At 51.7% G+C, this 12,287-nt stretch overlaps 1 protein-coding gene across 21 annotated transcripts in view; it reads left to right on the top strand.

Moving 5' to 3' along the window:
- ARSG (arylsulfatase G) overlaps positions 1 to 12,287 on the top strand; it is a 148,536-nt gene that overhangs the window by 46,128 nt on the left and 90,121 nt on the right. For 20 of the 21 annotated variants that reach the window (XR_016347541.1, XR_016347544.1, XR_016347543.1 and 17 more), the window contains one exon: positions 10,625 to 10,821. The exons of the other annotated variant lie outside the window; for it this stretch is intronic. Coding sequence is in view for 15 of the 20 variants with exons in the window: in XM_089771907.1 (XP_089628033.1) it covers positions 10,625 to 10,821 (197 nt within the window). In the remaining 5 variants the exon portion in view is untranslated. The remainder of the gene's footprint in view (positions 1 to 10,624; positions 10,822 to 12,287) is intronic. 21 annotated transcript variants of the gene reach the window in all.

Raw genomic sequence — 12,287 nt, 5'->3', positions numbered from 1 at the left:
TCAGCAAATGAGCCGTATGGCCTTCCCGGAGCCATGAGGATAAAATAAAATAGAGAATAACTGCTCATTCGAGGAGCACTGTCCATCCTGTACATTGACTAAGGACGGAGTCCGGTGAAAAAAAAAGTATGTGACCCTGTAGTTAAAAGCTGTATCAGCATGCGGCTGCACAAGGGGCTTGAAGTAAGGTTGCCCAGTTAATCTTAATTCTGATATTGCCTAACTTGAGAGTCTTTGCCCTTGCAACCCAACATAATGTTCATTTAATAGAGTTGTTGTGTATAATTTCCTAGGTTTCTGAAAAAGCAAACCGAATGAACAGAAATGGCATCGCAGGAAATCGTACGGCTCTCTTGAGGAGTAACCAGTGGGCACAGACCTGGGCCTCTTGAGCTAACAGACCGATAGCAGCAAGTAGGTCATGCACCCATGTGGGAGCCTGCTCAAAGGCACACACTTTGCTACTTGGTTTCACAGCTGTTTGCTGCCAGCCAGAGGACTAATAGAGACTTAGGTTCAGTCCCAGGTTCTAGAGAGGAGCCTGTTTAATGATCACAGACTTTGCCTCTCTGAACCCAGCATGGCTTTTTATGCCCTCTGGTATTTCTGGGTGTGTCTAGACTACAGGGTTTTGTCGATAAAAGTGGACTTTTGTCAACAAAACTATACCTACGTCTACACTGCCGCCGAGTTCTGTTGACAGTAAGTCGACAGAACGCGGCAGTTTTGTCGACGGCGGTAAACCTCATTCTACGAGGAATAATCGCCTTTTGTCGACAGAGTTCTGTAGACAAAAGGCGCTGTTGCATCCACCCTGTGCTTTTTCAAAAGAGAGCGTCTAGACTCTCTATCGACAAAGCGGCTTGCTTTGTCGACAGAACTGGCAGTAGTCTAGATGCTCTTTGTCGACCGTATCCGTCGACAAAGCCTCTGTTGACTAAAGCCTGTGGTCTAGGTCCCTCTGAGAGCAGAATTTGGCGTAGCCCTGGGTAACTGAGTTTGCATGTGTGTTGCTGATGCTGGAATAGTGAATAATACCGTTCCATTGCCCCAGCATTAATAGGAGCACAGCACGGAGAGTCTTAGGTTGGCTTGCCAGGTCTCCTCACCAGATGGACCAGACACCATGTACTGCAATGCCGTCTGCTGTAGGAGTGTTGGCAACCCAAGTCTTAGGCCCAGATCCTCAGAGGCGTTTAGGATCCTTCCTCTTATTGCAATATGGGAATTAGCTACCTGTGTACCTTTGTGACGCTGAAGCGTATCCTCAGAGTTTGTGGCCCCTCCCTCTGAAATATGTACAGGGAGTGAGTCTGGGGAGTCGAAAATTTCAGTGGAATCACTTTTCAGAGCGCTCTTCAGCAGGGAAAAAGGCTGCTAGCCATGAAAGGATGTTCTGCAGGGCTCATAGGAAGAGTTTTGCCCTCTTCAGTGCATCTCTTGTGTGTGCTGGTAGCAGTGTTCCCTCTAAGCAACACAGCTTCACAGGTGATTAATCAGCCCTGCCCAGTCAGAGGCTCAGGGCTCCGGAGCTGACTGGGGTGGGGGGCTGATTAATCACCTGTGCTGCCGTGCAGTTTAGCAGGAACACTGGCTGGCAGGTCAGACGTTTTAGAAAGCTCCAGGCTTTTAATTTGTATTTCGGTAAGAGACATGGAGGGCCAGGCTGCATTTTGACAGCAAGAAGGGGCTTAGCCAGCCCTTCCAGGATGGGGAAGCTGAACATGAGTTGGAGCAGCGCTGAGACTGCTCTAGCTTATACCAGAGGTCGGACAGGGCTCTGCATGGCCCCAAATACTGGCTGTGTAAAGGTAGCTTAAAACTATGTTTTGTGGTAGCCCACTCCATCCTTGCGAGTAACAGAATCAGGCCCAGAGGTTTCTGAGGACAAAAGGGGGCTTTCTGAGCTGTGGAAACGCGCTTGAGAAGAAACCAGACTCAGAAACAGCATCCCGCTTCCTGACTCTGGCCTAGGAAAGCTGAACTGAGCAATTCTCAGCACAACAAGGCCTGTCACAGGGGAGAAGGATACGTTGGCCAACTCGGAAATGCTCAGGAGCTGTTAAGAGTGCAAGAGCAAAGCCCAGTTTGTCAGGAGTTAAATGCTCTTTGCTTGGGAGTTGCACTTTAGATCCACCCATTCACTGCACTTTTGAAATCACTTGTTTGCTGTCAAGCTGACAGCTCTTGAGAAAAGAACTTTTTTTCTTTTCCCCTTTAGGTGGGACAGCTTTCTGGGATAGGCGAAGGTTGATGATGTAGATGGAAAAGGATTGTGTAAAAATCACTGTATGCAGGGACAGATTTTTTTTTTTTTTTTTGCAACCTATTGTCTAGCCCGCCAAGATCAGTGGCTGGAAAGGCATCTTGTGTGTGTTTTGCAAGCTAGTAGGCCACTCAACTGAAATGGGATTTGGAGGCTTGCGCCCTTTGAGTCTTTCTGGTAAATGATCTAGGAACGGTGTTAGAGAGTGCGCTGACCTTGGAAGTGTTTACGCTGGTCTTTTAAATCATTCTTCGCCTGGGGAGCTCGCAGAATCATAGATCTAGGAAACCACATCCTTCTGATTAGCATCTTCTCCTCCCTTATGCTCCTTGTTGCAGCTCTTAGTTCACAGCCTACGTGCTCCCCCCCAGATGCTGCCAGATAAAATAGGAGTGTCCAGGAACACTGTTCTGCCCAGAGATAAGTGTAAAACTGGCCTATCTTCCCAGGCTTTCCCATGACTGCATTCTCCTTCCCATTGGCTCTGTGAGTGACTCTGGGCAGCACCTGAATCTCTCTTGGGTTGTTGCCCATGTATGCAGCTCACAGGCAACATGGTCCATTGTCCTTGTACAAACTGACATGGCTGGTGTCCTGTTGACGTGCACCAAGAAGAGTCTGTCAATTCAGTGCTAGGCCTGCCTCGTTTGTCAGTGTCGAAGTCTGAGCCTGAACTCTGACCAGCCTCAGATTGTGTTATCTAAGCCAGGGAGTGGTATTGACATGCTTAAAATGTGTTTTTTTCTAGTGCAGTTCCTGCCCTGTGTTACCTCTGTGCTAATCTGTTTTTTATCTATCCCTTTGGTACCCAACCCTCTTTAAAGTTATGGTGTGAGAGCAACTAGAATCTGCTATAGTACTGAGGTTACTTTATACCTACACCCATTCTAAGAGCACAAAGACCCCAAATTGGATCTTGCTTGTGCCTATTGAGTCAACAGCATGATGTACTTGGGCTACGTCTAGACTGCAGAGTTAAATGGGAAAAAGAAACACAATTTGTGGTATGCAAATTGCATGACTTTTTCCAATTTACTTTCCAAAGAGCCTTTTTTGAAATTTGGCACATCTGCATGGCGCCAAATTTTGGAAAAAAGTGCTCTTTTGACACATCCCTTATGCCTCATGGAACGATGTTTACAGGGGTGGTGAAAGAGCATGTCTGATTTTTTGAAAAATATTTCCGAAAAGCGGACACGCTCCTTGGATGCAGTATTGGGCAGTCTAGACGTAGCCTTGCAGAAAAAGCAAACATCATTCTGGGATGCATTAACAGGAGTATTATGAGCAAGACACGAGAAGTCATTCTTCCGCTCTACTGTGCACTGATTAGGCTTCACCTGTAGTACTGTGTCCAGTTCTGGGCACCATGTTTTAAGGAAAGATGTGGAGAAATGGGAGAAGGTCCAGAGAAGAGCAACAAGAATGATTAAAGGTCTAAAGAATTGGGCTTGTTTAGTTTGGAAAAGAGAAGACTGAGAAGAGGATATAATAGCAGCTTTCAAGTACAGGCAGTCCCCAGGTTACATGGATCCGACTTACATCGGATCCCTACTTACAAACGGGGAGAGGCAACCCCGCACTAGCTGTTTCCCCCCAGCAGACCAGGGAGACACAAAGCTAGCGCCCCCCCCCCCCCCCAAGCAGACCGGGGAGACACGGAGCGGCTTTTCTCAGCAGACACCTCAGCTTGAGAATAAAGGACTAAGGGAAGTGAGGTGTGGGAGAATAAAACTGAGCTCTGGAGAAATGTTTGGCTAGAGTTTCCCCTACAATATGTACCAGTTCCAACTTACATACAAATTCAACTTAAGAACAAACCTACAGTCCCTATCTTGTACGTAACCCGGGGACTGCCTGTACCTAAAAGGAGGGTTACAAGGAGGAGGAAGAAGAATTATTCTCCTTAATGTTTGATGATAGGACAAGAAGCAGTGGGTTTAAATTGCAGCAAGGGAGGCTTAGGTTGGACATTAGAAAAATCTTTTTGACAAGGTAATTAAGCACTGGATTAAATTGCCTAGGATGGTTGTGGAATCTCCATCACTGGAGATATTTAAGAGCAGATTAGACAGACATCTATCAGGGATGATCTAGATGGTGCTTCCTGCCGTGAAAGCAGGGGACTGAACTCGATGACCTGAGGTCTCTTCCATTTTTGGTGTTCTGTGATTCTATGTATTAGAATCCCAGCAGAATACATGTATTGGAGCACTTGCCTGCCTCAATGGAGCCTATGCAGAAACACGGCTGCCCTTTGGAAGGCTTGTTCTGGAATTGGTGCCCTGAACCCATGTGACTGTTTTGAAGCAGCTGCACTGTGCCCGGTTGTACACATACAGGGTTAATGGAAAAGCTTTTAAATGAATTTCTAGATATTTGGAGGAAATGTTTCACTCTCTGCAGAGAACTGGATGAAGCAGGTTGCAAAGTCCAATTTGCCTGCTGCTCCTTAACTTTTAAATAGGTTAGTTAACTATAGTTTTTCTTCGCCTGACTCTCACATCGCTAGACAGTGGCCACACGTGAGGTGCATCGGGAATACTTTGGTTTATATATACTTTTTTTTGCAGCAGCATGTAGTGTAGATGCAAAAGCAACAGGAATTTACAGCTGAGTGGACCAGGGATGAATCTAGTGATTTCTGTATTCTTTCCCCACCTCCTCTTAGAAACACTGTACAGGTTGGAAATCCTTGGTCCAGCACCCTCGGGACCTGACTGGTCCTGAACAAAGGAATTTGCCAGACCAGGGATCATCAATTCTGGCCCCTCTGCTGCTAGGCTCTGGGCTCTTCCCAGGGGCCACCAGCCCCCCAGCCAGGCTCCCCTCATGGTTGCTGGTCCCAGCCACTGGGCTCCACTGCCAGTCCTTGCCAGGCTCCCTGACAGCTGGACTGGCTCTGCACAGAGCCCCCTGGACATGGGACTGTCCCTGCTCTCAATCTCCTAGGTGGGCTCGGGCTTCAGCTCTGCTAGCATTTCGGGCCACTGACTCCCCGGCCATGGGACTGGCTCTGCTACTGGTCCCCAGCTGGACTACAGGCCGCCGGCACCGTGGCCACAGGACCAGCCCACTGCTAGTCCCCCAGCCAGGCTTCCGGCCACCAGCCCCTCTGCCGCCAGACTCCCAGCTCTTAGTCATTGGGGTTCTCTGGTCCAGAGGCTCTCTGGTCTAGCAGCATCCGTGGTCCTGCCAGACCACAGATGATGCTGGACCAGAGAGTCCCAGGTCCAAACATGATCCCTCATCAGTGGGCTAAATCCTTAATAGTATGTCTTGAGGTTATTCCTAGAAGTCCCAGTGTTGAACCAGGGTTGTGTTATGGTAGGGGCTGTACAAACAGAACCAACTGATCTGTCCCAAAGATCTTGATTAACTTCCACCAGTATTCCCCAGATATGAAGTCAGGGGGGTCGTCATCCTTCTTTTGTGCTGAAAGGGTGAATAATTTTGTTTGAAATTTTGCTGAACTATTATTCCTGGGTCTGCAGAGGTTGATTTGAGACAGGCTCAATGGAAGCATTCAGAAAATGAGGCCCTCTTGAGTTAGACTATCAGGGTGCGTCAAAATAACTTATTTCGAAATAAAATTAACTCCCCAAATAATAATTTAGAAATAGCGTGTCCACACTATGGGGAAGCCTCAAAATTAGTCCAAGGCAGGCTCTGTTAACATGGACGTGCTACCTCGGACATGGAGCCCCAGGAATCACTGGCAAGTAATTAGTTTGAATTACTGTGGGGAGTAGTTCTTTCGAAATAGTGGCACTGGAAGCGTCCACACTACCATTTCGAAATTAGTGTTATTCCTTGTGGAAAACAGGAAGAAATAACCTGCCTATTATTTTGAAATAACAGGCTTGGGAGTGTGGATGTGCCACTTGTTATTTCAGAATAAGGGGAGTTATTTCGAAATAGCTCCCTAGTGTAGACCAGGGCTCAAACTCAGTGGTTGCTGCCCTACTGAAACAAAAGGGGCATTTCCCATCTCTTCCCTGAGCTGTTGTTTCAGGCTCTCTGCAGTCTCAGGAAAACACATGTCTCATCACCACATAAAGTGATTTTTCCCCCCAGAGCAGTCATGGCTAGAAACATACATGCATATTTTAATTAAAGCTAAATTTTGTGCGGGAATGTAACAGCCCAACAAAGAAAGTGCAAAAGGGTGTGACTCTTTGGCTGGCTCCAGCTAGGCTGTAGAATAAAGAGGCAATTCAGGGACTTTTAGGATGGACTGATTTTTTTAACTCCATGTGGGAGACCTCCTCTGGGTCAGTGGTTCTCAAACTTTTTGGCCCGTGGCCCACCTGGCCCAAAGCAAACCTTTGCGTGGAAAGTTGCTAATGGAAACTCGCTGTTAATTACACAATTACGCCCGAGCCATTTTGCTAGTGCTGCAGGGAGAATGGTTTAATTTAAATTATTAAAACAGATTAAGCGGGTTAAATTTCTCATGTTAATTTATCAAACTTAATTTTAAATAAAGTATAATATTAATTTATGTCCAACACTAGAGGTTTCAATGTTTTTTTTATTTATGGCAGGGGTGAGGAACATTTATTGGGTCGGAGACCACAGACCCACAGAAAAATCAGTTGGTGGCCACACAAGTGAGAAGCAAACAACTCCTCCAAAACTTCCCAGCCTTAACTAATGTGGCCTCCAACTGAGACACCTCACTCCTCTGGCATTTCAGCCCCACAAGGCAAGGGGGAGGGGCAGGGAGGACTGAGGTTCAGGGCTTCCCATAGTCCAGATTTACTCTTCTAAGGTTCCGCGGTTAGTGGATTTTGTGGACCCCTGTTGGCTTTGGGGTGGGGACAAAAACTAGGGGTTCAGTGTGCAGAACAGGCTGCCAGCGAGTGGTATCGGGATGGGGGTGCAGGATCTGGGTGGGAGATGGGCTGTGAGAGTATGTCTACACTACCCTCCTAGTTCGAACTAGGAGGGTAATGTAGGCATACCGCACTTGCAAATGAAGCCCGGGATTTGAATTTGCATAAGCCGGGCGCCGCCATTTTTAAATGTCCGCTAGTGCGGACTCCGTGCCGCGCGGCTACACATGGCACAGACTAGGTAGTTCGGACTAGGCTTCCTAGTCCGAACTACCGTTATTCCTCATTCCACAAGGAGTAACGGTAGTTCGGACTAGGAAGCCTAGTCCGAACTACCTAGTCTGTGCCGCGTGTAGCCGCGCGGCACGGAGTCCGCACTAGCGGACATTTAAAAATGGCGGCGCAGGGCTTACGCAAATGAAGCCCGGGAAATTCAAATCCCGGGCTTCATTTGCAAGTGCGGTATGCCTACATTACCACCCTAGTTCGAACTAGGGTGGTAGTGTAGACATACCCTAAGAGGGGATGAGGGTGGGTGGGAGGTAGGGTGCAGAAACAGGCTGGGAGTAGGGTGTCTGGCCAGGAGGGGAGGGGGCAAGAGTGAGGGAAGGTGCAGGAGCAAGGTGGGGGTAGGGTGTCTGCCCAGGAGGGAAGATTCAGGAGCAGGCAGGGGGTAAGGGTGTTTGGGCAGGAAGAAGGGTGCAGGAGTTGGGATGTCTGGTCATAGGAAAGGGTGGAGGAGTGAGCTTGGGGTTTCGGGGGCGTGTGTGAGAGGGGTGGGGATGCAGACTCAGGGCATGAGGGAAAGGGGGGAACTTACTTGCCTTCACTCCTCTCACCATTTGTAGGCATCGTGTCCCAGCCATGGCCTTCTGCTGCTCCCATTGGCTGGAATCAGGCCAATGGGAGCAGTGGGGAAAGCCTCCAACCAGCACATCCATGTGCTGTTGTTCCCGCAGCTGGCGGGGGGTGGGGCGGGAGGAGCCACAGTTCGTGGAGCCGCTCCTGGCTCCATTTCTTCCCTGCGAGACGGATCTGGCAGGGAGGCTCGGGACTTTATCCCCCTCCCCCGGGAAGTCAGCTCTGGCGATCCAACCTCACAGTGGGGAGAGGGGAGTGTGAGGCTGCAGCGTGCGCATGGGTTCCCTGCTGTGGGGAGAGGGAGGAAGGAAGGGAGGGCTTAGCTCGAGCCACGGACCACTTAGAAGGCGGCAATGAACCACTAGCGGTCCGTGGACCCTAGTTGAAGAACCACTGCTCAAGGCAAAGGAAGGAAACATAGGCCATGGGACTGAAGCATGCTTTGCGTGAGTCATGGCAGCATCTTAATTCTTTTGAAATTGGATCAGGCTCTAATGATGATCAGACCCTGGTTCGGCAGCAGAGGCTATGTGGACCTGCAGGGCTGGGAATCAGCGTGGCAGACTGCAGTGTCCTTTGGTGACTTCCAGTCCTTTGTTGGAAGCCTGTGCGTACACACGCATCCCTGCGATGACCCAGTTCCTCCCTATTCCTTGTCATCCCACCCTTCCCTTCAGAGGGCCGGGAGGAAGGGCAGGCCTCTCGAGGAGATAAATATAGCCCGTAAACAAGAAAACAGGATGCATCCGCTGGTGATTTAAAAACAAACTTCAGGGCCGACGATCATCAGCCCGCTGGTTAGCTGGAGAACCGGATTCTCCTGCAAACATGCCTTGTGAACAGTTGAACGTGCACGGTTTGCAGCTCCGAGAACCACTGCTGGAGCGCAGGCACCTGTCGGTTGGTTTAACCCTTTGAAACAACTTCCTGGTGCTGTGGGGTCCAGATCTTACCTAGGATTACTGCAGGGGAATGAAAACAAAGGGAAACCCGGTCGATCGCAAAGCACTCGGCAGTCCCCATCGCACAGATGGGAAACTGAGGCACAGAGAGGCCTGAAGCCAGGTCTGCCGCTGGGGGTAAAGGGGGCAACTGCTGGTGATTCAAAAGGGCTTGGGACTAGTGGCAGTGATGGCAGCTGAAGCCCTTTTGAATTGCTGCTGAAGTCCCGCTCCATGGGGTGCTGAGGGGTGCTCGGGAGAGGCACGTCGCGCTCCAGGTGACACTGAGGCGCCCCTGAGGGGAGGTGAACCCAAGCTCCTCCCCTTTTGCCTGAGGCCCCGCCTCTTTCAGGAGTACGGCTTGCACCCCGTCTTGCCCAGGGGCCTGGCGAGGCCCCTGCCTGTGACTTGCTTATGGTCTCACCGGGAGTCTGAGGTGAAGCAGGAAATTGAACTTGGGGCTCACAAATCTTACACTTGTGGGGGCCTCACCCCACTGTCCTCCTCCTTCACAGATGCCCCCAGAATCTCTTCATGGGGCGGGGTGTGTGGGGGGGGGGGGGGCAAGTTGAGTCTCCCTCCAGAACTCTGTAATGACGTGGGGTAGGAACAGCAGTGCCGGGCCTAGGGTGGCTGTCCCGCTGTAGCAGATACCGACCGAGCTCAGATTGCCTGGCTAGCAGGGCCCTTTGGGCCAGGGTGGTAGCCTGTTGATGGAGGGGACAGGGTAGCAAGCCTGCGTTGCTGCTGCTGTACCTGTTGCGTGCGTGGCTCGCTGGGGAGGGCTGCAGACTGCCAGGAAGGAGAGACGAGGCTTGGAAGGCAGCCGAGCAGCGGGTGCCTTGGATTGCCAAGAAACGAGCTGAGGAAGTGCAATCAGGGTGAGGAAACGGCCCCTGTCTGCTCCTCAGGCCGGGCCAGGAGCGGTGGTGGATGCAGCGGGCGCTTAGCAACCCAGGGTGGGGGAAGAAGCAAATAAAATTCTGGGATGAGTAAACAGCGCCAGAGAAAAACGGACTCTTGCCCAGTGACAGGAAAGAACGAGGCCAGGCTTGGAACGTGGGGCAGCTGCCGCACTCTGGAACAGGTGCCGGCTGCTGGAGCCCACCTGGGAGGCATGTTTGCCCCTCGCGTAGATTTGCTCTGCACAGAAGCCAGTGATGTTCTCCATCCCTCCCCCTCATGTGGAGGCTAGATGGGCAGGGCTGAACTGGACAGGCCGGGAAGCCTGTGGCTGAGGCATGGACGGTGGGTCCAGGCATGTTATACCTTCCCAGAAGCAGGAATGGCCTGTGCAGAAAGGTGTGTGAGGCCAACCCTCTGCCTTGGCCCAGTTTGGGAACCCGGCTCTGCTGTCTTCCCTAGGCATCCTCAGTTCCCTTGTCGCAATTCAGGGCCCTGCCCCGCGGCACGAGAGAAAGTCTGCTCCTGCTCCATGTCCCCACACAGGGCTGGGTGCTTGCCAGCCCATAGAGACAGGCCCCCTTCCTGGGGGGCACTGCCTGCCACGTTTATTGCCACGCAGCTTGTAATGGCTCTGGCAATCGGCCCTCGGAGAGCAGGGCCTGGGGGTGAAGTACCTGGCAAAGCTGTCGGAGTGACTTTGGACGTATGGTAACTTGCCTAGAGTGGCCTGAAGGGCTGGAGACACCGGGGAGAGCTGGGCCTGGATGAGAAAGAGATGCATGCTAAACACACTTCCTGTGTTTCCTGTTTAGTGACAGCGGACGCCCGTTCTTCCTATACCTCGCCCTGGCCCATGTGCACGTGCCCTTGGTCGTCGCTCAGCCTCCCTCCGGTTCCTCGTTCCCTGGGCCCTACCGAGCCAGCTTGAGGGAGATGGATGCCCTGGTGGGACAGATAAAGGACAAAGCTGCCGGCTGCGGGGCGGAAAACACATTCCTTTGGTTCACAGGTGAAGCACTAAGAGCCGCTGCAGTGATAACAGATCATCTCGATAACTGATATTTACTTACTGCTGGGCGGGCTGGCGAGGCAAGGGGCTCAGGGAAAGGGGTGAAGCGCAGCCACATGCAGATGTGAAGCTGTTTTAGGGAGGGCCTTAGCACCCGGTTAAGAGCCAAAGTGTGGCTCCTGAGGGAGGAAGGACGCTTGTTCCTGGGTTCTGCCCGAGGGGGTGGATTCCATCCTCCATGAACTCTGCTCCTTTGTATTCGTCTGTGTGCTGAACAGTATGAAAGCCACAGGCCATGCTCTGCTCTCAGCCATTCTGGAGTGAAGCGGGAGCTGCTGCACTTCCCCAGTGCAGGATCTTTACGGAGCTGGTGTCTTCTGTTCCTATTTTCCTGTCTCATGTTTCCCTGCAATGTGCCCTTCCCCGACCGTTCTTAGAGCGAGGAGAACCAGCACGGGACAGGCCTATGTACGCCAAGATATTTGGGGGAGGGCAACAGGGGGAGAATAAGCCCCTCCCAGCCAAGTTTCAGGGAGTTGGGGAGCAAGAGGAGCTGCAGGCACAGGAGGGACAGAGGAGATTTGGTCAGTTGTGTGCCCTGACAATACTCAGAGCTGGTGCTGAGAATGCTGATTGGTGTCTGGCCTCAGGTGGGACCCCCCCAGACACGACGGAGAGTGACATGGTTTCTCAGAGGAACTGGCTCTCAGGGTCACCCTGAAACTTGGGGGACTCCTCTCCCCCTTGTAATTGGGGGGCTGTGGGGAACGGACACCAGGATCCCCAGAGATTTTCCCTGGGCTGTCCTGTTGGGTTGTAAACAGGAGTGGCTTGAGGCCGGCTGCGGCAGCTAGCTCCCCAGGCAGAAGGCGCGATTGGCGCCCCCGCCTGCATGGCTGTCAATAGCCGTGATGTCATCATCGGATGCCCCAGGCCAGCGGCGCGCTACGCGACCGCTTAGTCTGCCTAGGCTCACGGGCTGCCCCTGGTTGTAAATGCCTGGCTAGGTCAGACTGGTCAGACTCGCCCGCCTTGTGGTGTTGCCAGGAGGCAGGACTCCTCCAGGTGCTTTGTAGGCAAAGTTTGGGCCTCACAGGGCTGTGCTGCTCTGTCAGACTTGGCGCCGGTCCCTTCCCTCAGGCAGCTTGTTTTCCAACCCGTCTTCCCCCGCCCCAGGCGGCCCCGCTTCAGGCAGATGGATGAACCTGGACATCCGTGTCTACCAATTAAACCTCAAATCCCCATTAATTAAAAAGTCCAAATCCGCTCTTGCTGAGATGCCTTCCTAACGAGGAGTTCTTGCTTCATTACCCTTCCGAGGACAGGAACAGCTCCACGGCTCATTAATGCTGAAGCCAATTGCTATTGTCTCCCCCCACTTCCCCGTCTTAGACTCAGTCCCCTGAGTGGAAGTTCAGCCCCCTGGAGAAAATATGGCCTTGTTATTTGGCAATAAACTCCATGGT

Source organism: Pelodiscus sinensis, chromosome 20 (assembly GCF_052426305.1).
Source record: "Pelodiscus sinensis isolate ZL-2025 chromosome 20, ASM5242630v1, whole genome shotgun sequence".
NCBI classification, from domain to species: domain Eukaryota; kingdom Metazoa; phylum Chordata; order Testudines; family Trionychidae; genus Pelodiscus; species Pelodiscus sinensis.
This window is presented reverse-complemented; position numbering and strand designations above follow the sequence as displayed.